Raw genomic sequence first — 25196 nt, forward strand, 5'->3', positions numbered from 1 at the left:
GAGTAAGTGAAATTATTTATTTACTCCAACTCATTTGGTCCTTGAGCCCTGGTAATGTAGTGGGTTACGAACTGGGTTGCTAACCAAAAGGTCAGTAAGTCAAATCGACCAGCTGCTCTGTAGGAGAAAGATGAGGCATTTTCTCCCATAAAGATTTACAGCCTCAGAAACCCTATACACTGTTACTATGGGTTGGAACGGATTCGACAGCACACCACCAACAACAACACTGTTTGGTCTATGGAAAATTATGGAACCAGATAAAACCATAGTCAAAGTAATTCTTAAAATTCTACCATAATTATCACCCCAGGAATAGTAAATAAAACTACAGAAAGTGGATTATTTCACCATGTCAATGAAAATCGACCTTCAAAACCACAAATTAAGGTTGAGTAGAACACTAAAGGTTAGGCTAATTTTCTCTCAGATCAGTGAGACAAGATTGATCCGTTGGACAAGGAACAGACTACAGCAAATATGTTTGTCACGTTCCATGTTCTTGTAAGTCTGTTTGCTTGTGAGAATCCACTCAACACTCTCTATTACAGGCAAAAGCCACCGTCTACTTAAAAACGGAGAAGAACCAAAGTGCTGTTTTGTGCTTTTGTCTCTAAGATTCAAAAGTTGAGTGGCATATAAAAATCTAAATCTTCTGGAACTAATGTTCCTTTAGATATGGTTTCTAATTTTAAGTACCTGAGCTTGATTATTGATCACACTGTGTCTTAAAATGAACAGATTAAAACTTTCTCCATAAAAATGAACAGTAAAAATTACAACTGCTCTCTAGAGAATAAGGCACTGTCTGATTTCTAAACGTAGATGTCAGACTGTGAAGAGTACGTTTCTCTTTCTGATTATGGAGATTGGCTGCTCAAAATTCTCTCAAAGTGAGTTTTTCTATCCTTCTCTCTACCACCCAGCCCACATGGGGGAAAAATCTGACATCTCTCCTATTTGGTATATTGACAGTTACCATATTTTACAATGCTACCAATTCTATTAAAGTCAAATGAAAGTGTTGTTCCATGTTTCTAATCTCAAAATATAGCCAGTTGGTATTGAGTTGATTCCAACTCACAAAAGCCCATGTGCGTCAGAATAGAACTATACTCCATATGGTTTTTAATAGTTGGCTTTTCAGAAGTAGATCAAAAAAAGTGGTTCTTTCTTCTGACGTGCCTCTGGGTTCACTCAAACAGTCAACCTTTGTGTTAGTAGCCAGTGGAGTGTGTTAATCACTGTACCACTCAAACCAAACCCACTGCCACCAAGTAGATTTCAACTCAGCACTATCCTATACAACTGTGTAGAACAGTTGCATAGAGTTTCCCAGACTGTAAATCTTTACGGGAGCAGATAGCTTCATTTTTTTCCCAAAGAGTGACTGACTGGTGGGGTTGAACTGCTGACCTTGAGGTTACACAAAATACAGATCCTAGTAAAACAACTGCAAATTCTTAAACACTCTAACCAAAATTTTCACAGCTTGCTTTGAAAAAAGCCTTTTTACTCTTTTTTCAACATAGCTAGTGCGGTACTTTCATTAATACTGTTAAGTGAGATTTTATATAATCTCTTGTGAGAAACATAGTGTGTAATAAAGTCTTTAATATTTATCAAATATAAAAGTAATGACAAATTAATAGCACTTCGATAGCTGTTGCTTCTTTTAAGTCCAGCGACCATGCTATGAAGTAGACAGAATGGCAAGATGGTTTTCATTTCAGAGAATAGCCAGCATTCCACCATCTGGAGACTCTGCCCAGACCCTGTGGAGACAGCAAAGGAATGAATAAAACAGTATCTGCAAAATAGAAATTAAGTATAAACCTAATTAGGGAAACAAGGATTGACATGTATGTTAAAAGGAAATGAAAGAATGGACTAAGTGACAGTTTAAGACAACTCCACAAGATACATCACAGAACAGTAGGCATGCCAAATAAATGTGATAGGTCACATGTTGCTGATAAGTGTCGTTGAGTCAGTTCTAGCTCATAATGACCCTGTATAGAGTTTCTAAAGAGCATCTTTGAGCCTCCAAACTTGCAGCTAGCAGTCCAGAGATTAGCCTACAGGGCCAAACCTGGACTCCAGGATAGATCACATAGTGTTATATATATTTTATAAGAAAAAAGAACAGTGCTGAGGGCACACAAAGAAAAGGACGTAAATGTAGGTCTGCATAGGATCCACAAGTGGTCAATACTTCATTTATTGTTTCCATCATTACAAAAAGCATTATAAGGTGTTCCTTAGGGTAAATAAACTTTGTGGTCTTTTTCCTAACTAGAAAGAGTCCAATAGTAATATGAGGGAAGAGGAATTCACATCCTCACAGCCTCAGGAGCCCAGAGGAACCTGGGTTATGATGGGAGAAGTCAAGAGTCTCAAAAATTTGCACTTTCAGTTACTTAAAAGACACTATTTCATTTTTATTTTAATGTCACTACCTCAAGGTGAGAGAATCGTTACTCCCAATGTCAACGTCTAGGATGAGATGGAATTGTTAGGACCGAAGAATGGAAAGTCCTGGTGTGGCACTGTGGGCTAATGCACTGGACTGCAAAGTCGGTTTGAACCTCAGGTCGGTAGTTCAAACTCACCAACTGCTCCTTGGAAACAGCATTGTTCTACAGGGTTGCTATGGGTTAGAATCGACTGATCATGGCAATGATGTAGGACTAGGCAGTGTTTTGTCCATTAGGCATAGGGTCACCATGAATCAGGGCCAATTCTATTGCTGCTATAAGCAAGAAGAATAAAAATACGTAACAGTTTTCTATTCTCGTTGCATTTCACTGTTGGAGTCCTGGTGTGGTGCTGTAGAATAAGCACTGGACTGCTAATTGCAAAGCTGTCATTTCACACCTACCAGCCACTCCTCGAAAACCCTATATAGGGTTGCTATGAATTGAAACCAATGCAATGGCACTTGGTCTTCCAAGGGCTTTTACAATTTACCAATTTTTATGGTATAGATGTAGTCAGAGACGTTATGTCAGGAGAGCTGATATTTTTCAGATAGGTTTTAGAGAAGAGAAATGAGATTTAATGTGAAGTAGAGGTGATTCTTTAAGCTGAAAATAACATGAAACAACCTAACATCACCGACTCCAACATTACCAGAAGTAGAATTTTCTTTTCCTTTTTTTTTTTTTTTTAAGTTTTTATTGTGAGTTGAGTGAAAGTTTACAGGGCAGATCATCAGTTTTACATTCAACAAATCATGTACCTTGTTTCTTTGCAATAATTATAATCCCCTCCACGTATCTTCAGTTAACAGTATTTCTCTCTACTCATTTTAGCTCTTTTTTTATTGTTTTTTAAAACAACACTCAGGCATACGTAACAATTTAAACCACCAAAGGGCACATTCTGCAAGTCTGCCTCCTGGCAGCCAGCTCTCAGTCCCTCTCTTCCCATGACTCTAGAGTCCTCAGCTGCTCCCTCTCTCCATGTCCTCATCTCTGCTTCCATATCTGGTGTCGCTGCTTTTCTGCATAAGGTCTCCCTTGATGGTCCTAGGGTCCTCTGTTTCTGACTGTAAGATTAACTACTCCCCTGTTTTTGTTACAAATTTTCTACTTTTACAATTGTGACAGTCACAATTAGTGATGATAACGATTATTCACTATTGAATCCTAAGAATCTTATCCCCGTTTCTTTTTACCAGACCCATCTAGACAAGATGAAAACTAGAATGGCCCATGTTTCTTGAGCACCTCATCCTCTCAAATTTTATAGTCAATAACATCCACCCACAGATTGTATTGTTTAGTTTAATTATTGCCATGACATATATAAACTTAATAAGAAGTTACTGGTAGCCTACAGGCTCCTGGTGTGGTGCTATAGGATAAGCACTGGACTATTAGCCACAAGGTCAGTGATTCAAACCCACCAGCCTCTACTCTGATACCCTATACAGGGTTGCTATGAGTGGGAACCAACTCGACGGCTCTTAGCAACAATAGATCATTTGACTCAAGTCATCATATGTTCAATCTCTTTATATATATGTAAAAGCTAGACAATGAATAAGGAAGACTGAAGAAGAAATTAATGCATTTGAATTATGATATTAGAGAAGACTCTTAAAAGTACCATGGACTGCCAGAACAACAAACAAATCTGTCTTGGAGGAAGTGCTGCCAAAATGATCCTTAGAAGTGAGCATGGCAGAACTTCAACTCATGTATGCTGGACATTGTTTCAAGAGGTATGAGTCTCTGGAGAAGAGCATCATGTTTGGCAGAAGGTCAGTGAAAAAGAGGAAGACCCTCAACACAGTGGCTGCCACAATGGGCTCCAGGACAACAATAGTGAGGAGGGGCACAACGAGGCAGTGTTTCATTCTGTTGTACAGGGTCACTATTTCAACAACATCTAACAACAATACAGATCACATCAGAAAAGTTAATAAATTCCCTATCAGCTATCTACTGCTGTGCAACTAATAGCATCTCAAAATGTAGTAGCCTAAAACAGCAACAGTCGTTTGTTTTATTTGCAAATCTCTAATTTATGTAGGAATTGATGAGGTGGTCTCACTTTAGTACCACAGGGCATCACCTAGGGAAGCTCACCTGGGGGCTAGAAGAACCACTTTCAGTATGGTACATTTACAGGGTAAGTATGTTAACATTGACTGTCAGCTAAAGACCTCAGTCAAGAGATCAAGCAATGTATTGCATGAGGCAAAGCTGCTGCAGAAGACCTATTTAAAGTCTTAAAAAAGCAAAGATGTCACTTTGAAGACTAAGATGATGCTGGCTCAAGCCTCATATGTGTAGAAAGATGGACAATGGTGTTTTCAGTAGCCTCATATGCATGTCCAGCCTAATAAGCTGGACAATGAATAAGGAAGACCAAAGAAGAATTGATGCCTTTGAATTATGGTGTTGGCAGAGAATACTGTATATACCATGAACTGCCATAAGAATAAACAAACCTATCTTGAAAGAAGTAGGATGCTCCTTAGAAGAGGAGATACTGAAACTTCATCTTATGTACTTTGGATATGTTATGAGGAGAGGCCAGTCCCTGGAGAAGGACATTATGCTTGGTAAAGTAGAGGGACAGTGAAAAAGAGGAAGACCCTCAACAAGATGGACTGACAGGGTAGCAGCAACCATGGTCTCAAACCTGACAACAATTGTGAAGATGGTATTGTACTAAACAGTGTTTTCTTATGTTGTCCATGAGATCACAATGAGTCAGCCAGAACTGACTTGATGACACATAACACAAACAACAACAACTGTACATAGATCTATAGCTATTGATGAGGATGCCAAGACTGCTGTTTTGATGTGGTATCAATTGAAGAGCACAGAATTCTAGAGAGCTAGAAACAGCACCTTCAGAAGTATATAGACTTCGTTGGCGGATATGTCAAGTAACAACAGCTTCACATTTTTGTACTTTTGTTTAGCAAAGTTTTCTATGATTTTGTAACAGTACTTTTTGACTTACCTTTTTATATCAGGTAGGACTATTTATATTTAATAATATTACATTTTATTATTATTATTGGTTGAGCTTTACATTGCATTTGTGTCAATGCAGTCATTTTTACTGAGTTATCTGCAATGTACCAGGCACTGTACCAGGTCCTGAGGATGAGTCCAGATTCTAGGAAAGAACAAACAAGGAGCTTAATCATTTACACTATGGGGAAACTCCAGATGAAGAAAATACTGAAGTAAATGTGTACTTTTGATGGTATCTGAAGACTGTTCTGTGGCCCTCATTAAAATTTTGTAGAACTAAATCTCCTCTTGGGGTCATGCAAAAGTGGTGAAATCAATAGGGAATAATGCAAACTGTACAAAAACATGCATTGATAATTGCTGTATCTGTCTGATCGCCAATGTTTTGTTCACATCTATAATGCCAGACTGAAGCAGAGTCTATCCTGAAAGGAATTTTGTAATTTTTTTGTATTGTTACTTGGAGGCCAAGATTTGAACTGAGCAGAAGATTGCATCTCTTGGCTAAAGAAATGCAGTCTTTTTTCCAAGATTTCTCCCACTTATCTGTGGTATTTCAGTGATTGACAAACCGACCAAAATATATTTATTTAGGGATTATCTATATTGAAAACTAGACATGGGATTTTTTTTTCAGTCAACATTGAAGTAATATCAGCTGTTTGAACAAAAGGAGAGGTATTTTTCCATTCAATCCTGAATGCTGAGAAGTCTCCAGTTTATATTCAGGAAGACATTTGGTTTTATTGATCCTGCTAGCTGAATAAGTTTAAACTCCTAGAACTAGGCAAGGAGAGGGTTGATTCTCTCTTTATTGTAAAGGTTATTAAGAAGAAAGCAGATATTGAAGTTATTTGTCTTTAGAAAATCCTGTAGAATAAAAAATAAAACCATTTCCATCGAGTCCATGCCACCACATAGTGACCCTATAGATTCAGAACCATTCAAATGTGTTCCAGAAATTTTGTTCAAAGTCAGTCCTTTGATGGCCTGTACTATTTAAAGTACAATGACATTCTGCTGCTGCTTTGTGCTATGTGCTGTTGAGTTCAAACTCAGAGTTTCCAAAGCTGTAAATCTCAATGGGAGCAGAAAAGCTCATCTTTCTCCCATGGCTGGTGGATTCGAAATGCTGACCTTACAGTTAGCAGCCCAAAGCATAATCCACTACGCCACCAGAACTCCTTGATGTTCTTTTGAGAGTATTACTGTGCATAACAACATGCTTTGTTGTAGATGGAAGAAATACCCCTCTTTATAAATGTCCCTTCTCTAATTGATAAGAAATTTTTAAACTCCACTAAAGATGTCGCAATACAATAAGCACAGGACTGTGAACAACGTCCGTGACTTGAGCCTGCTAGCTGCTTCTCCAGAGAAAGAAGAGGCTTTCTGCTCCCGTGAGGGTTTGAAGCCTCAGAAATGCAATACAGGGTCACTATGATTCAAAACTGACTCCACAGCACTTAACAGCAACAAAGGTCTGAGTATGATAAGAACTTCTTAAAGTGTGTCTAACCCAGTGTTCTTGCCATCCAGACAATCAAGAGTTGCAATATGCAAAAGTCTACAACTATTTCCTGCAATTTTTGTACTACAAGCAAAACTGCCCTCGTTGATGCTCACAGATACAAGAGAGTCTATATTTGAGCTGGTAATAAATATGCACTTAAAATATGAATGCCAAGAACTTTCATAATGAAATAACCTTAAACTCTTTCTTTATTTTTCTTTTTGTCAACCTTTCCAGTTTATTCAAGCGTAAAAAAGAGGCATTAAAAATGTTAAATGAAAGGGACGTTGTTGAATTTCTCTTCTTGTTTTGAGTCTGTCCTTGGTACTACCAAGATATTCTGATGTCAAATTTAAATTAAAGCGCCACACCCCTCAGTCAATGCACAAAAGCATCAGAATCATTTCTGTATTCAGAGAAAACCTCAGAAATTAAGCTACTCTTTTTCTGGATCTTGTATAAATGCTAGAATACACCAGTGAGGAAAAATGATAGCCTCCCAAAGACTGTCATATCAAATTGTAGTGTAGTGGGGAAGACAAAGGTCTAAGCAGAAACAAATCCCTGGTGGTACCAACAGTTAGGTACTTGACTCCAAGTCAGAAGGTTGATGGTGCAAACTCACCCAGAGGCACCTCAAAAAGGCCTGGTGATTGGCTTCCTAAAGGTCAGAGTCTTAAAAACCCTGCGGAGCACAGTTCTATTCTGCACACATGAGTCAGAACCAACCTGACAATAACCACCAACAACATTCTGTACTTACCTAGTCCAGCGCCAGACACCTGGTAAGCACTCAACAAGGCAGAAACACAGTAATAAGCACTTTTGTTGCTTTCTGGAAAGCTTTTTGGGATTAATTCTTTGGGGAAATTATATATATATCCAAAGGACAGCCATTTCATTCTCTTTGTAAGATAAATCATGTGACTTCTAGAAATGACCACCATCTTTTTTTTTTTAATGAATTTATGCAAATCTGATCGACTAAAGTAAATGTTTCATAAAACCAATGACTGTTTAAATCGTGGGACTAAATTGTTTGTATATAAATATTACCTTTTATATTCCATTTGAGTTTTATGTAGATGAACACATTACTTTAATGGCCTGCGTTTACAGAGGAAGAGTGGGAGACTTGCTCTCTGTAATCCTCACCAGCCAGATGGCTGCCTTTTCTTGCATGAGATTAAAAGATGTTTCTCATTCACACTATGCTTCGGAGGCAAATTAATATTGCCGGCTAAATTGCTTGTGTTTTTGGAATAAAATTTAAAGAGAAATTTTTAAAGCAATTGGTGTCACAGGTTCTTGGAGCAGATTGCTCTCCAGGTAGAGCAAGCTGGTTTTAAACATTCGGTAATTAATGGAAAGAATTCTGTGTTAATTGACTGCTTCAGGAAAGGGAAATATAATGACTCCTTATTAATCATGAAAAGAGGTGTACAGCATGGAGGCGCCACAATAATTGCTCGAACAGTAGAGAACTGTTAATTAATGAAAAGAACAATGATGTCAGAAATTACCTACATAATGCTTGCTGCTGATAGAGATTCTAAACACATTATTTAGAGGGGAAGTCACAAAATGTTGCCTTAAATAATAGATACATATAGCTTTTTACCATCCAAAATGTAGAGGAAGAAATCTTAAAGTGCTGCTGACAGCTTTGCTTAGGGAAGCAAAAACATCCACCCAGCGCTATATTTATTTCAAAGAAAATGGCCTTATAGTTTGTCTCTGATCTGAGCTTCTAAAATCAAAATCATCCTCAGACCAAAACAAGGTCATTTATTAATGTCATTTAATTTCAACACAATAGGTCATTCTGACTGCTGAGGACAAAGAGGGCAGAAGAGAGTATTTTCCTCTAAACTGAAATAAATTCAATTCCTGGTATTTCCCAGGTAATCTAAAGAAAAATTGAGATTTACTTTGAGGACAGTGTCTTTTTTTAAAATCTAATTTTAAGTCCCTGTGAGAATAGATAGCTTCCATGCAGTTGAACTACTCATTCTCCAGAAAAAGAGACCCAGTTTATTAAAATGCAGGACCACTCTTGGAAGTCAACCTAACAGCAGTTAGAGGAACTCGGCATCATTAGTAGCCACAAGGCCACAGCCTGTTGTGATTACTCCTCTGTGTCTGCAGAGCTCCCAGGCGAGACCTTCCCATCAGCAAGCTAGGAACAGTGACACCACAGGAATCAGGGAACTAAAGGGGGGAAAGTCACCCCTATTTTGCATAAAAAGTCAAGGTAAAACATGGCCTGAATGGATGTGAGTGGGTTGCTTTGCACTTTGGGTCCCTCATTGCAGGGGGAGTAAATTGCTACTGACTCTTCCCTTTCTTTTATTTCAGATGGAATGTGCTGGGACTGCAAGGCGCTCTCCTCTGCCATTTCATTGAGCCCATTTACCTTCATAGCATCATTGTGGGGAGCCTACACCACACAGGGCACCTTTCCCGGGTGATGAGTCACAGGATGGAAGACATTGGCCAGCTACCAACCTCCTACCAGCACAACCGGCCCCTCCTTAGTGGTAAGAAGACACCATCCTGACAGACAAAGATTCCCTTTCCTTTCAGGAGCTGCAGGCAAACCCCAACATTACCAACTGAGGACAGTTCCTACTAGTTTTGGTCAGTGGCTATTTAAGACTTAATGAGCAAAATTACCGCAATTCAAAGACTCAAAGAATAGGGGGAGGGAGAAAAGCACAGTGTCTTTCTGAATGCAGGAATTGTTGCTAAGTGCAGTCGAGTCAGTTCCGACTCATAATGATCCTGAATAGGGTTTCCAAGGAGCAAGTGGTGAGTTTAAATCACTGACCTTGTGGTCCAGTGCTTTATCCTACAGTGCCATACCAGGACTCCTAGTATAGACAACTTTAAAATGTTGTCTATTCCTATATTCAGTACTTTAAAATGCTGACTATAGAAATAGACAACATTTTAAAGTGACTCTGTACTAGGACTTCAGACATTATTGGGTCATTTTAACTGAAGTGTCTAAAGTAGCTAATGAAAATAAGACTCTAATAATTATGTGCCTGTGTAATAGGAGAATAACTTACTCCCTCTGGTGCTACTCTCTAGTAAAAATTTCTGATAAAGATCCAGATGCGTGACATGAATGAAAAAGGAAAGTGGATATTTGTCCATCAATGTTCGTTGCAGCATTTTTCACAATTGGCAAAAGGCGGGAACAGCTCAAAAGGCCTGTAAACAGATGAATGGATTAACACAGTGTGGTATATTCATACAATAGGATATTATTTAGCCAGAAAGAGAAATGATATTCGGACATACACACTGCAATATGGATGAAATTTGAAAACATTATGCTAAAGTGAAAGAAGTCAGATATTGTACGATGCCACTTAAATGAAATATCTAGGACAGAAGACTTTGTGGTTAGCAGTCCAGTGATTATCCTACAGCACCACACCAGGACTGTTGAGCAGTTACTGGGAAGTGATAATAGTGGGGAATGGGGATTCATTGCTTAAGGAGTACTGAGTTGCTGTTTGGGGTGATGAAAACCCTTTGGAAATAGATGATGATGTTTGAAAAATACAGTGAATGTAATTAATGTCTTGGACTCCGACACTTACAAATGTTTGAAATGGCAAATTTTATGACAGATACATCTAAACAATATGTTTAAAGCTTGAATTGTGCTGATGTTATCATTTTTTACCACGGTAAAGTTGTTTATTAAGGGAAAACTAGAGAGGTGGAAAGCCCAGTGTCCACAGACTTCAGAGAGCAGTTCTGAGGACTTAGGATCCTTCTTCTCATGCAGGTCCTGCCAGAGCTCAGGGTTTGGAAGCCCATTTTAGAGGCCGTGAAGTCATTCAACCAGCACTGAGCTGGGAGTCACAAGTCCAGAATTCTCCTCCTAATCTTACCACTTTAACTGTGTCATTTAACTGGGCTGAGCTTCAGCATGCCCACTGTTAAATGGGGCTGACTACTCCTACACACAAGAAGCTCTAGTAGGATAGTGGTTACGAATCAGGCTGTTAACCTAAAGGTCAGCAGTTTGAAACTACCAGCCATTCCATGAGAGAAAAATTAAGGTTTCTGCTCCCATAAAGATTTACAGCCTCAGAAATTCTGTACAGGGTCGCTATGAGTTGGAACCAATTCCACAGCACACAACCACCACCAGCCTGTGTTAGTCTGGAAGCTCTGCTACAACCTGTGCACCACTACCACCACCCGTACACACAGGAGTCCCCAACACGCAGGAGCCCTGGTGTGGCACTGTGGGTTAATGCACTGGACTGCAAAGTCATTTGACCTGCAAGGGCGACAGTTCAAGCTCACCAGCCACTCCTCAGAAAACCTATCCAGGGTTCTATAGGTTGGAACCGACTCTACAGCACTTAACAACAACAACCCCTACACCACCTCTCCTTCTACAGCCAAGAGGCAAGGATCAAAAGAGTGACAGGAATATGAAAACACTTTGGAAGCTCTACAGCTCTGTATTGTTGTTGTTATGAAGTGCCAGTGCCGTCGAGTTGATTCTGACCCTTAGCAACCCTGTGTAGGGTTTCCAAGGAGCAGCTGGTGAGCTTGAACCACTAACCTTGCAAGTTCAAATGACTTTGCAGTCTGACAATTTAGCCCACAGCGCCACACCAGAACTCCAAAGCTCTGTATTGGTGGTGGTGGTGGTGGTGGTTATGTGCCATGGAGTCTCATAGCGACCCTGTACAGGGTTTCCGAGGCTGTAAATCTTTACAGGAGCAGAAAGCCTCATCTTTCTCCCACGGAACAGCTGGTAGTTTCAAACTGCTGACCTTAAGGTTCGCAGCCCGATTCGTGACCACTGCACTACCAGAAAGCTCTGTATTAGGGGGTTCCAAATAGTTCTTGGAGCCCTGGCGTGGTGCTCAATGACTCGACGACACTTAACAAAAACAACAAAAAGTTCTTGGCTAAATGGAATTAAAAGAGAATAGAAATTTTCCACAAACTTTTTGAAGCCCCCTTGTGTCAGCTATCAAGGAGAAAATGAAGTCAGGTAGGGTTTTGGAAAGGTGACACTTCATTTAAGTTACCTTTGAAGGTTCATGGAAACTGATTGGAGCTGAAAGGGAAAGAACATTTCATTCTAATAACATCCTATAAGCTTCCTCCTATTGGAGGCCTAGAGGAAAACATTCAAAGTTTGAATTGTGTCCTTAACTTGAGTTAGAGCTACAGAAGTTAGGTGGGAACCTGAAGAAGTAGAAAAATCTACTGCCTTGGGGACAGCTGGTTCCTGAGTTGATGGTCTGGTAAAATCATAGCAATAACACAAATTGGCTTTCCTGGTTTAAGTCTTAAACAAATCACTTGAAAAAGAAAACAATAAAATAAAAGAGCTATTGTGTTGTGGTTTAGAGTTGAACCTAAGATCTGTTCCCAGGTTCCTAAAATTGTTGTAAATTATACAATCAGTGGTAATAATAAGTGCCTTGTGGGGCAGTGCTAAGGATTAAAATAAGTAATTCTTGGAAAGCATTTAACCATGTAAAGCAAGTATTCAAGAAAAGATACCTCCTCTAACAAAGGTGATTGCATTTCTTCATTCATTCTACAATATTTAACAGTTAATAATTGAAAGCCTTCTATGTATGACTGTAGAATATGAGATCACAGATATAAAAGCTAAAACAGGGAAAGCAGGAGAAGAGAGTTCTTTAACATATTAAAATCCCAGGCTTTCTTTTACACGTGAGACCCTATTCCTAAAACCTTAAGACGCTGTTCCAAGAATCATCTTTTTTGTTAGCAAGGGAGGTGGGACTTTGTGGTACTCAAGCAGGGAATTTAAAATCCGCTCACTATTGGAAAGCTCTTCGTGCCATCCTCAAATCCATTTCGTCACATTAGATTACAGAGGCTTGCATATGTCCATTGATGGAGAACTTGTAGTCTATCTTAGTGTACTTCACTAAGTACACTTAATATGCACGTGGCATTTTAAATGGGTTGCAGATGACATACATTTCAAAGGGGAACCACAGTGTTAGTCCAGGAAACAGTCAACATCCATTTTTACTGTTGTTAACACTTCAACTTTTCTTTAACTAAGGCTACATGTTGGTATCATGGTTAGTTATTGTCCAACTCATGGCAACCTTATGAATAAAAGAACAAGCCTTGCCTGGTCCTACATCATGTTCAGGATTGTTGGTGCTCTTGTCCATTGTGGCCTCTGTGCCTGAACATTTAGAGCACATCTTCCAGCACAATATTTTGCTGTGAATCATGGCAGTTTTGTTGACTAATTTTTGGAAATAGATTTCCAGCTCTCTCTTCACTGTCTTAGTCTGGAAGCTCCCTGAAACCTGTCCATCATGAATGACCCTGCTGGTATTTGAAATACTGGTGACGTAGATTCCAGCATCATAGCAACATGAAAGGCACCACGGTACAACAAACTGGTTGAATGGTAGGAATCAAGAGTGGCGCATAGCAATTTGACTCAACTTTCACTCTGTATACAGAATCTTGTTTAAAACATGAATTTGATTATCATAAAGACACAATATTATTGTAAAGATAAAGGATGGCCAGACTTTGTCTCTCATACTTGGGACATATTCTCAGGAAGGACCAGTCCTTGGAGGACATCATGCTTGGTAGAGTGGTTGTTGTTGTTGTTGTCATGTGCCGTGGAATTGATTCCGACTCATAGTGACCCTGTAACAGGGTTTCTGAGGCTGTAAATCTTTACGGGAGCAGAAAGCCTCATCTTTCTCCCACGGAACAGCTGGTGGTTTCGAACTGCTAACCTTGCGGTTCACAGCCCGATTCATAGCCACTATGCTACCAGAGATCCTGGTAGAGTAGTAGATCAGTAAAAAGAGGAAGCCACATACACCTCCCAAGGAAGACCTCCAAGGAGATGGATTGGCACAGTGGCAGAAGCTCTGGCCTCCAGCGTAGCAGCTATTGTGAGGATGACTGACTGTTCGTTCTATAGTGTAGAAGGTCACTATGAGTCAGTACTGACTCGATGGAACCTAACAACAACAGCAAAGATACAGATGAGTCTAAGCCTTGGTATCTCTTCCACATGAGGCTCCTAAAGGGTAACTACATCACTCTTGATGGACATTGAAGAACCATGCATATTTTGAAAAGAAATCTTTCGAAGTTTTCGCAACTTTTTTATAAGAAAGAGAGATCTTGGGTAATGATTGTAATAAAAAGCACAGGAAAATAAGCCAATAAAATTTGTTTGAATCTTCCCTCAAGGTCAGTTTTCAGTGTTGCCATAGAATATGAAGCTCATGTCTTAGTAGAAAGAAGACCTGCAATTTAGATATGACGCTATCAGTCCTGGTGTGGCGCTGTGAGTTAATGTGCTGGGCTGCAAGGTCGGATTGAACCACAACCTTGAACAAAGTCACTGCTCGGAAATCCTATACAGGGTTGCTATGAGTCAGAACTGACTCAATAGCACTTAACAACAACAAATCCGTTCTGTAGCCAAGTGAAAAAGATATCCTTATTGACACAGTGAAACAATGCATGTTAGTGGCCTCCAAAAATATGCTTGAAAACTTCTGTATAGGCCACTGTAAGCCTAAGGGCAAAGCTCCAGGAATGAAAGCTGCCGGCTGTGGCACACCTTAAATCTTCCCATGAGAAAAAACCACTGGATAAGAAGTGCTAGCCGAAAGGCGCTTGCATCTTGGTTTCCTCAGTGCATCCAATGAAGTGATCATGATTATAATTAGTCAAAGCTCTGGTTTAAGTATTCATCATTTTTGAAAAATGCAAAGAGAAATAGAAATTGACTTTGAAAGCTTGTTGGCGAAGCTGAAGATATGTTTGTATGAGCTTTCAACTATCAAAGCTAAATTTGTTTTTCTTTATCAAGAAAGAAAATTAGGACCAAGAGTAAAAATCTGGATAGGATAGATAAATTCTTTATTCATGTTATGACATATTTGACAGATTTTTTTCTCTCTCTCTCGTATCCCTGCCCCTCCACCCACCCAGTGGTAAATACTCTTAGTCCACAATTGCAGAGAAAACGGATTATTTTCAAGGCCTACAGCAAGATCTTGACAATGAAAATGAAATCTGAAAGATGGATCAAGAGAATTGATTTTTAGAACTATGATTTGTTTAAGACTCTTGGTCTTTGTTCCTGTGATGAAAATTACAGTATTGGTGATAAAACAGAAAAGAGTATCTGTTGTCTTCTATCACAGAGCGTATTTCACTCAAGTAGGAAAAATGATCAGAATGGCTCACAAGCCCTTTCAGACTTACATGTTTCATGAAAACTTAATTTATAAAATAAAAATTTTTATCCTTACTGAAATTTCCACCAATGACAACCTATAAATTTTGCCCAATATCACCTATTTTTAACATGTTTGACATCTATTCTAGGAAATATTAGTTGGTAGGATGGTGAGAAGCTCTGTTGTCTCTAATATCCACATTTTTGTGAAAGTCTCAAATCTTAAAATATTGTTACACTAAGCTAGAGAATCATATATATAAAATATTGGTTCTCTAATTCAAGAGAAATTTCTGAAATTGATGATCGTTAATATTCTGTCATAATATAAAACAATGAGGTAGTAGCAAACTTTTTCTTTTATCCAAATGGCAAGTATTTTACCATATTATTTTTATTTTAAAACAAATATAGTGGAGTAACCTACATATTTTTCATAAGTCTTTAGGGTAAAACATGTAAACTTCCTACAGGTTTTCAACAGGATGCTTTAGTTTATGGACATTGTTGTTGTTGTTGTTGTTAAGCGCCGTCGAGTCGGGTCCGACCCATAGTGACCCTGTACAGGGTTTCCGAGGGTGTAAATCTTTACGGGAGTAGAAAGCCTCATCTTTCTCCCGCGGAGCGACTGGTAGTTTCGAACCGCTGACCTTAAGGTTCGCAGCCCGATTCGTAACCACTACGCTACCAGAGCTCCTTTTATGGACATTAGAGGTAGGAATTTATTCTCCTATGCCCTCGGGAAATTTTTTGGTACAAAAAAACTGTAGTTTTCTAGAATAATCAAAAACAATCTTAATGTGTTTCAAGGAAGTTAAACCAGCTAAACTCAGCAAAGAACTATTTAAATAAGACATTTCCAATGATTAACCCTGATTTCCCTAAGCAAATTAGATGGTACATAGTTTATTAAAGAATTTTAAATTATAGAAAAATCTTGTTTTGGTCTTCTGGAGAGTTCTTTTTAAAATATTTATGTATTTAATAATATTCATTCAATTTTCATTATGATTTTAAGGAATCCTATCACAGAGGAAATTGAAGGCCAGAGTTAATCACCTTGTTGTTGCTGTTGTTGATTCTGACTCATAATGACCCCATTTTTCTGGGCTGTATGTAATCTTTACAAAAACAGATGGCCAGGTCCTTTCTCCTTCAGAGCCGCTGGGTAGGTTCAAATTACAAACAAGGGCTCTTTTTGATTACATTATTCCTAATAATTTTGTCATTTACTTTAAGGAAAATATTTTCAATGTCAGTTCATTTATTATCATCTTCACATGCAGAATTTGGTCAGCACAATCCACATTTTCATTTAGTAAGTCTACAAATACTTATTAAGTACATTCAATGTGGCAGGCACAATCCTAGGCTAGGGTTTGAGCAGTAAACAAAATGGACAAAAATCCATACTCTCAGAGTGATTATGCTTCAGAAGGACAAATTAGACAAACAACAAAACATAGTATGTGCTTTGAAAATAAGTAACTTGGAGAAAAATAAAGCAAAAAGGAGGATATAAAGCAACCTTCAACTTTAAGATAGGAGAATCAGGAAAAGTCTCACTGAAATGGTAACATAATGAGCAAAGTCTTGAAGGAATGAGAAAAAGAATAGACAGAGAAAAGTTTTGACAGCTATAACTAAAAGAAGAGTTTTAAAGGGACTTTTAAGACCTAGGCAGGGTTACAACTACTTAAGAGAAGCAAGTGGGTAAGAGAGAAAGGGGACTTTTCAAGAAACCTTGCAATGGACTTTGTACCAACTTCACACTGTTTGAGAGCACCAAGTTAAGATAAATCTGAGTTTGTTTGAAAGTCTGTGTGGTTCCGAGATCACATAGAACAAAAGAGAAAAATAGGTTTCAAAAGAGAAAAAAAGACAATTGTAGAAGCTAAGTAGGTAAAATTAGTAAGATACCAAACATGTTATCTATCTATTATTTTATAATGTCAAACTACCTTCCAAAATATCTTTGCCCAACTATTTACCAATTCATGGTGACAGGAAACATACTGTTTTCCTTTTCCTGGTAACTTTGACTTAAATTGATGATTCTTTTTCTTTTGTACAAGGTATTAAATCCCCTAACCTAAAAATAATTCTCTTACTCTGTTGATAGATATTAAATGGGGTATTTCTTTGAAGAATCTATGAATCTGGAGAGCTCCAATTTTAATAATGCTCTTAAAAATAAAAATGTCCTTCTGACGGCATTGCAGAAATTAAAAAAAAAAAACTGAGGAAGAATTGCCAGGTCAGGATTTTGGGAAGGACAGAGGCTCAGGGAGGTGAGACTGGCCTTCACTTGGGGCTAAGGGATCACAGTTAGAATCTAGAGCATCACTTGCATTGGAAACACCAAAGGGCTGTACCCAAGGGGTCAGAGTGAACCAGGAATAAGAAACCCTTCCCAGATAGAGTAAGAAAAAATGAGGAACAAAGTTCAAAATTATTAAAAAAATATATATATACCAGACTTACTGGTCAGAAAGAGATTAGAGGCACCTGAGACTCACCCTCATGGTCCAATTTTCAGCTAAGCAACAGATAGGTATATAGTGGGGACAACACTGGCAAGTTATGCTCACCATGGAATGGTCAACCATTCAAGATTAAAAGAGCAACATTTACCTAAGGACAAAGTTAAGAAGACATGGGAAGGGGGGATGGACTGAAAATAAGAGTCACAGGGAAGGCGTGGGATAATAGTTGTTGCATGGAGGGGATTGCAATCATTGAGATGAAACCAAGTATGTGATTGGTTGAGTAAAAGTGATGATCTTCTCTGTAAACCTCCACTCAATTCATAATAAAAAGTTTCCAAAAAAAACAAATGGTAAGTGAACCCTTGCAAAGTTTGCAGAGAGGTTTTGAATTATCTCCAGCACTGATTTTAGACTAAGCTGACTTTACAGAAAAATCAGAGCCCTGGTGTGGTACTGTAGAAGAAACGCTAGGCTGGTAATCACAAGGTTTGGTGGTTCACTTCCACCATCCACTCCTTGGAAACTCTTTGTGTTGAAATGTTTTGAAAGGAAACCCTCTCAATGGTACTTAACAACAACAGGAAAATTAGATTAAGATAATCCTACCAAAAATGCAAGTTAAGTCATCTGGCATACAAAAAGAAATTAGCAGACACAGGAGGAGATAAATTTTGTACAGTTTGTACAAAACTCAGTAGAAAAAAAACAGATCCACAGCTCTGGAGACTGGAGTTATCAGACACCAAGTTTAAAATAGATAAAAACTAAAATGTAAAATCTAGGATTAGAGAAAGAATCTATAAAAAGTAGCGAAGTGATGATTTTCTAAATAAAGAAAAATTTTTAATATTTTAACAAAAGATAGATTCACTTACAAATTCAATATAACTGAATAGAAAATTGGAAATTTGGAACATAGTTCAGAAGAAAAAATCTAGAGTGCAGCACAGAGAGACAAAAAGAGGGAAAATACAAAAGAAAGATAAGAGGCAGGATAAAAGTCTAACATAATAGGAGTAATTAGAGTTCCAGAAGAAAGCGGGAATAACCAAGAAATTTCCAAAATGGATTTAAACATCAGATTAGAGACAAACAGGTTAAAAACTAAAAGATACAAGAACAATATTATACCTCACAAAGAATTTGTTTTTAAATACCTCATCTCAGCAGTAAAACTGCTAAAAAACAAAGACAAAGGAAATCTTAAAAGCAAGCAAGACAGACTAACTTCAAAGAAGTTACGTAGACTGTGAGCTGATTCCTCACCATGAATATGGAAGCCAACAGATAATCAAATGATATCTTCACAATGCTTATAGAAATGATCTCAACTTAAAATCTTATACCCAACAAAAATATCCTTCAAAATGAAGATGAGATAACATTTTCAGATTGACAGAAACCAACATAATTTAACTCCAGCAGACTCACACTAAAGGAGATATTAAATGTCTCTTTGGCCATAAGAAAATAATCCTAAATGAATGATACAGATTAAAAAGCAATTCAAACCACCTATATTTTTATTCAGTCTGAAACATGGGTTACTACTGCTTTTTTTTTTTTTTTTCTATACTACAGCAATGAAAAATACATGTTTTAGAGCAAAAAATAATCATATTCTGCCAAAATCCTCTGTTCCATATTTTTTGAAATGGCGGCATCATTCCAGAGCCAACAATCATATCATTATCAAGTTATAAAAGTCCAATTTCTCCTGTCATGGAAATTTTACATCTTTGGGAGCATTCTGTGAGACTACACATTTAAAATTTTATAGAAGGTAAACCACAGTAATTTATCATAAAGAATGTGGTCATATTCATATGGAATATAGGAATAAAGTCCCCAAACATTAGTGAAGGAATTAAAGTCTCATCAGAAGAGACTTCCAAGCATCATTGTCTTGATGACAATGATCACCATCCAGAGAACTGTCACTTTGAATATTAACAAATGGCATAGCCGTCATGGCAGTGGGTCTCACATGTCCTCAAAACCCTTGCTTTCAACCCTGTCAGACAACACATCGTCAAAGTAGTCCAATGAAGAAAAGAGGGCTGATGGTGACCACATGAATAAACAGTGGAAGGAAATGCTGTCCAGTTCTTCTCCTTCCCCATGATGGGTTGTAGGTCAGACTGTTGTGATCCATAGGGTTTTAATTGACTGGTGTTTAGAAATATATCAGCAAGGCTCTTTTAGTGGTGGTTGCACATGAAATGCATTAGCCAGAAATGTAAGCAGGGTCTTCTGCATGAGTGTTAAGGGAGGGTTTGTTTTGTTGTTAGTGGAATTATCAGAGAGGAGTAGGTCCTAAATCTAATCACTTCTGAATGGTGTCTTATAAAAATGAAAAGAATAGACACAGGCACACAGGCAGGGAAATGGCAGACACCATGTGAGGACCCATCTACAAGGGGTACAGCAGTAACAAGAAATTAGGAAAGAGAGGCCCACAAAGGAAATCCATATGGCAGACACCCCAATTTGGACTTTGAGCCTCCGAAACTGTGATAAACATCTGTTCTTAAAGCCACCCCACATGCTATTTTTTGTTACAGCAGTAGTGCTTAACTAATACAGCTTGCTAAAGGCATCTCACAGCAGAAAGAATTAATTCTTCACCTTCAACTCTTCTAACACACTGTGTTCAGATTCTATAGTACATTTTGCATATTTTCAATTGATTATACTCTGTTAAGACAAGGCAATAGCTATTAAATTACCATCAACTATAATGGCATTTTTATTAATGATTATCAATAATAAAATGACATTAAAAGAGACTTAACAACTAGTTTTCCCAAATCCATAAATGCACATTAAAATATTACTCACTCTATTTATGTTAAAGATATGTGTTTAAAGTGTGAAGTGAGGGTGTATGTGTGAGAGAGAGAGAGAAATCCGGCAAGGCTTCTACCAAAATATAAAACAAAATATAACTATCCTTGTTAAGGTTTTGTGTTAACTCGCCTGGGCCAGGATTCTCAGGGGTTTGGAAATTATGACATAATAATTCCCCAGGATGAGATTTGCTATGAACAACCAATCTATTGAAAGGATGTTCCTTGGGGATGTGGCCTGCTTCCAATATATTAGACATTCAGGCAAAGTTTGCAGCTTTTTGCTGGGTCTGGATCCTGCAGCTGGCTCATCATCTGACCTCTAGTTCTTTGGAGTTGAGCCAGTGTCTGCTTTATTGCCTGCCGACCTTGGGAGCAGGTATCTTTCCTGTGCGACCTGCCCGCGGATCTTGGCTTATCATCCCTGCATCCATGAGAGTCAGAAGCCTGCAACCTGACATCTCACTAACAGACTTGGGACTTTCCCAGCTTTACAACCGTGTGAGCCATTTCCTTGATATAAACCTCTCTTTATATATACTCAGAGCGACTCTGATAGGGTTTCTGAGGAGCAGCTAGTGAGTTTGAACTGCTGACCTTACGATTCAAATGACCTTTCAGTGCAGTGCATTATCCCACAGTGCCACACCAGGACTCCTTCTATATACATACGTTAGCATCACTGGTTTGGTTTCTCTAGAGAACCCAGACTCAGACGCTCATACTCCCACACTTTTATGATTCTGAGCATGCCAGGAGCATGCTACTTCATTCATTCTGCAAAAGTGTTGCCTCATAATATAGACTTTCCAGATTTTTGGAAAAAACACACTTCTGAAATGTCTTGTGTAAATTTAATTTTGGTAAAGTGAATGAAATTTTGAATATAGTAGACTCACAGTTTACAGAAATTTAGTAATGATCTCTCTTATACTATGCCTTTTTTAAAGGCAAATAAAGATTTTCTTAAAGTAAGGAATCCTTTTAAAGCTGTATTAGCCATTGTTGTTAAGTGCTGTCAAGTTGGTTCCAACTCACAGGGACTCTGTATAGGATTTCCATGGAGCAGCTGGTGGGTTTTAACCACCAACTTTGTGGTTAACAGTCCAGGGCTTACCCTATAGCACCACACTAGAACTCCATATGTGGTGGTGGTTATGCGCCATGGAGTCATTCCAACACATAGCAACCCTGTACAGGGTTTCTGAGGCAGTAAATATTTACAGGAGCAGAAAGCCTCATCTTTCTCCCACGGAACAGCTGGTAGTTTCAAACTGCTGACCTTAAGGTTCACAGCGTGATTCATAACCACTACGCTACCAGAGCTCCTTGTTGTTGTTAGGTGCCATAGAGTCAGGTCTGACCCATAGCGACCCTATATATATAGGGTTTCTGAGGCGTGACTGGTGAGGTTGAACCGCCGACCTTGCAGTTCAAACGGCTTTGCATTAACCCACAGCACCATACCAGGATTCCTTAGGACTCCTTATATGCCATTAAAATAAATAAATAAATAAATAAATAAACCTCATTTACATAAATTGTGGATTCACTCTCATTGCACTTAAATAATAATAATGATGTTGTTAAGTGCCATCAACTTGATTCTTACCCCGAGCAACCCTGTATGGGGTTTCCAAGGAGCAGCTGGTGAGCTTGAACCACCGCCTTTGCAGTTCAAATGACTTTGCATTCTGATGCATTGGTCCACAACGCCACACCAGGACTCTGAGTAAAGACAGTAGTAGTAATTATAGTCGTAATGGGTTAGTTAACTTACTGCTAGTAAGTGATAAAAATGGTCTATTCCTAGAGCAAACCTTATTAACAAAATTGTATGTGCTTGAACAAAAGGTCATACAATCCCCACCAACTGATCTATCTCTATTAGCCAACCTAGCAGAATATTAGTGTCATTGAAGGCTGATGGAGACCTGCCTATTGCAAATCTACTTGAAATATCTAAAAGAAAAGAAAACTTTAAAAATTGAGGTGTGGGAGGAATTTTGGAAATCTAAAAAAAAAAAATTAGTAAAAATGATTAACTTAATGGAAGCAAATACGTTGAAGGATGATGCCCGGAAGAAATTGTAATCATTGCAATGAAACAATGGTGTAAAGCCAGTGTTCTCCCATGTAAACTATCACTCAATTCACAATAAAAACTTTTTTTTTTTTTTTAATTTTGAATAACCTATATTTTGTGTGGTATCTTTATGCATTAATAAATAAATGCTAATACATCTATGTTATTTATCAGGTTTGACACACATATTATTAGCATTGTTTCCATGAGAGATTTCTCTGATGGAATGGTTAATTTCCAAAACTTCTTGGAAATTAATACTAAAAAAAAATACTTTTGAAAACTATACCAGATCCTATTTTTCATCAAGATATGCAGTTCTTCCTGTTGTTGTTTTTAAGTGCTGTTGAATAGGTTCCAACTCATCGCAACCCTGTATAGAGTTTCCAAAGAGCCACTGGTGAGCTTGAACCACTGACCTTGCAGTTCAAATTGACCTTGCAATCCAGAGCCACACCAGGGGAGCAGTTCTTTCCCCAACTCTCTTTCTTGGACTTTCTAACCACATCTGCACCCAGTAAAGTAAAACAGGATGTGCTTGAGATGCCAAGGTGAAGTCTCTCACCTGCAAATCAAGTTCTGACAGAAGTGATGTCCAAAGTGGCAGAAGTTCCATTAGTTCATAGACCAGTACCAAAATTCAACATTACTACATGTAGTCAGCTTAATTATGGCCCCTACCCAAAGATAAACCCATTCCCTCCCAGACACCATCTATTCCAACTCACAGTGACCCTATCGAATAAAGTAGAATTGCTTCATAGGGCTTCTGAGACAGTAAATCTTTATGAAAGCAGACAGCTTCATCTTTCTCCCATGAAATGGCTAGTGGATTTGAACTGCCAACCTTGAAGTTAGAAGTCCACCCACTGTACCACCAAGTCCTAATCTCTGGAATTTATAAATGTTACCTTATTTACATTAAGCATTTTTGGAGATGTGATTACATCAAGGAAAAGAATTTTCTGATGAGGTTCTCCTGGGTTGTATAGATGTATCCTAAATTCCATCACAAGGATCTTTATAAGAAAGAAGAGAGAGATTACACACAAGGAGGAGAAGACAATGTGAAGATAAAGGCAGACACTGGAGTGATGTGACCACAAATCAAGGAGTACTGGCAGTCAGCAGGAGTGGAAAGAGGCAAGGAACAGATTTTCCCTGGGGCCTCTGAGGGAGAGGGGGCCTGCAGATGTCTTGGTCTTGGACTTCTGCCCTTCAGAACTGTCATAGAATAAATTTCATTTATATTAAGTGACTAAGTTTGTGAAAACTTGTTACAACAGCTAATACAAAGCTCCATGATTAAAGGATCATTTTCTCTACATGTGGGAACTATATACAACCTTGTTCTTAAAGCTACCATAGCAAAGGAAAACATTGCTGATTGGATTAGTCTTATATTGATTTGTTTTACTTCTTGGATATCAAGAAGCAGGGTCACAGAATCCAAAGACTGAAAACCATGAGTTTCTATTGTATACACATGTGAATGGATTCCATGAACTTAAATAAATGTTTGCTCATAGTGCTGAATTTTCTAAGGGTTTTGTTCTCATGAGAACTTTCTTTACTTCTTGGAGCGTAATTGACCCAATAATTATGCTTTCAGTATTCAGATCCACAAAGCTCTTTGCAAAGATCTTAAGTAGGACAAGGACCTCATGTCAAATAGATGATTTTTATCTGTTTACATCTTTCCCTAGATGGAAATTTCAGAATAATTTCCAGGAGGCATTGGCACCGGGACTTAAGGAAAATGAGGGTTGTATTATCCAAGTGGCTTGTATTGTTAGATATGTATTAATGCACTGTTTTGAGGAACACGGTGAAAATGGGCATTAGTAAGGTTTGCCTGTGACTGTAAATATATTATGTCCTTGTGACTTGATTGTTATCTTAAATCACTTGATGGCAAAGGGAAAAAAAATTCTCTCAGGAGTTTATTCCTCTTTTGTTTTCATAATCCTCAAAAACAGCAGAAAAAAAATAAAACACAAACCAGACTTTCATTTCTAGACTTAAGCATGTGTGTCTGGTCTTACTCAGTATCATCTGAAGCAATTACTAACAGTAGAAACTAACAGTCCATGAGGCAAGCAATTTTAGTTCTACCTTTAATCGCTTTAACTCTTTAATCACTTTATAAAGCATAATTTCCCCCCTGTCCATATACACAGTAGACAGGGATGGGTAACTTGGACATTGGCTACCCAAAGTAGGGGGCTACAAAGGCAAGAAGTGGCTGGCTTACAAACTTTCAAGAGGTAGCCTAGATCCAAAGGGCATGGAAGAAAGTAGAATCTCCACTGAGTGGTATCCAATCTGTCTGGGTGGGGCTAATGAAAGGAGATGGGGATAGGGCCCTTGTGGTACAATGGTGAACAATTGTTATCAGGACTGACTGTGAGGGTTGGAAATGTAAAGGGAGACATTGTAGAAAAAGGAGGGGAGTGATTGACTATGCAGTCCAGGAGCAGAGGTCCCTGGAACCATCA

At 38.3% G+C, this 25196-nt stretch overlaps 1 protein-coding gene across 1 annotated transcript in view; it reads left to right on the forward strand.

The window, feature by feature from the left end:
* The window catches only part of ADARB2 (adenosine deaminase, RNA-specific, B2 (non-functional)), a 301952-nt gene that overhangs the window by 261632 nt on the left and 15124 nt on the right, over nucleotides 1-25196 (forward strand). The window contains exon 6 of the mRNA XM_006874423.1: nucleotides 9373-9554. Coding sequence (XP_006874485.1) covers nucleotides 9373-9554 — 182 coding nt within the window. The remainder of the gene's footprint in view (nucleotides 1-9372; nucleotides 9555-25196) is intronic.

The sequence above is a fragment of the Chrysochloris asiatica genome, unplaced genomic scaffold (assembly GCF_000296735.1).
Source record: "Chrysochloris asiatica unplaced genomic scaffold, ChrAsi1.0 scaffold00276, whole genome shotgun sequence".
Taxonomy (NCBI): Eukaryota; Metazoa; Chordata; class Mammalia; order Afrosoricida; family Chrysochloridae; genus Chrysochloris; species Chrysochloris asiatica.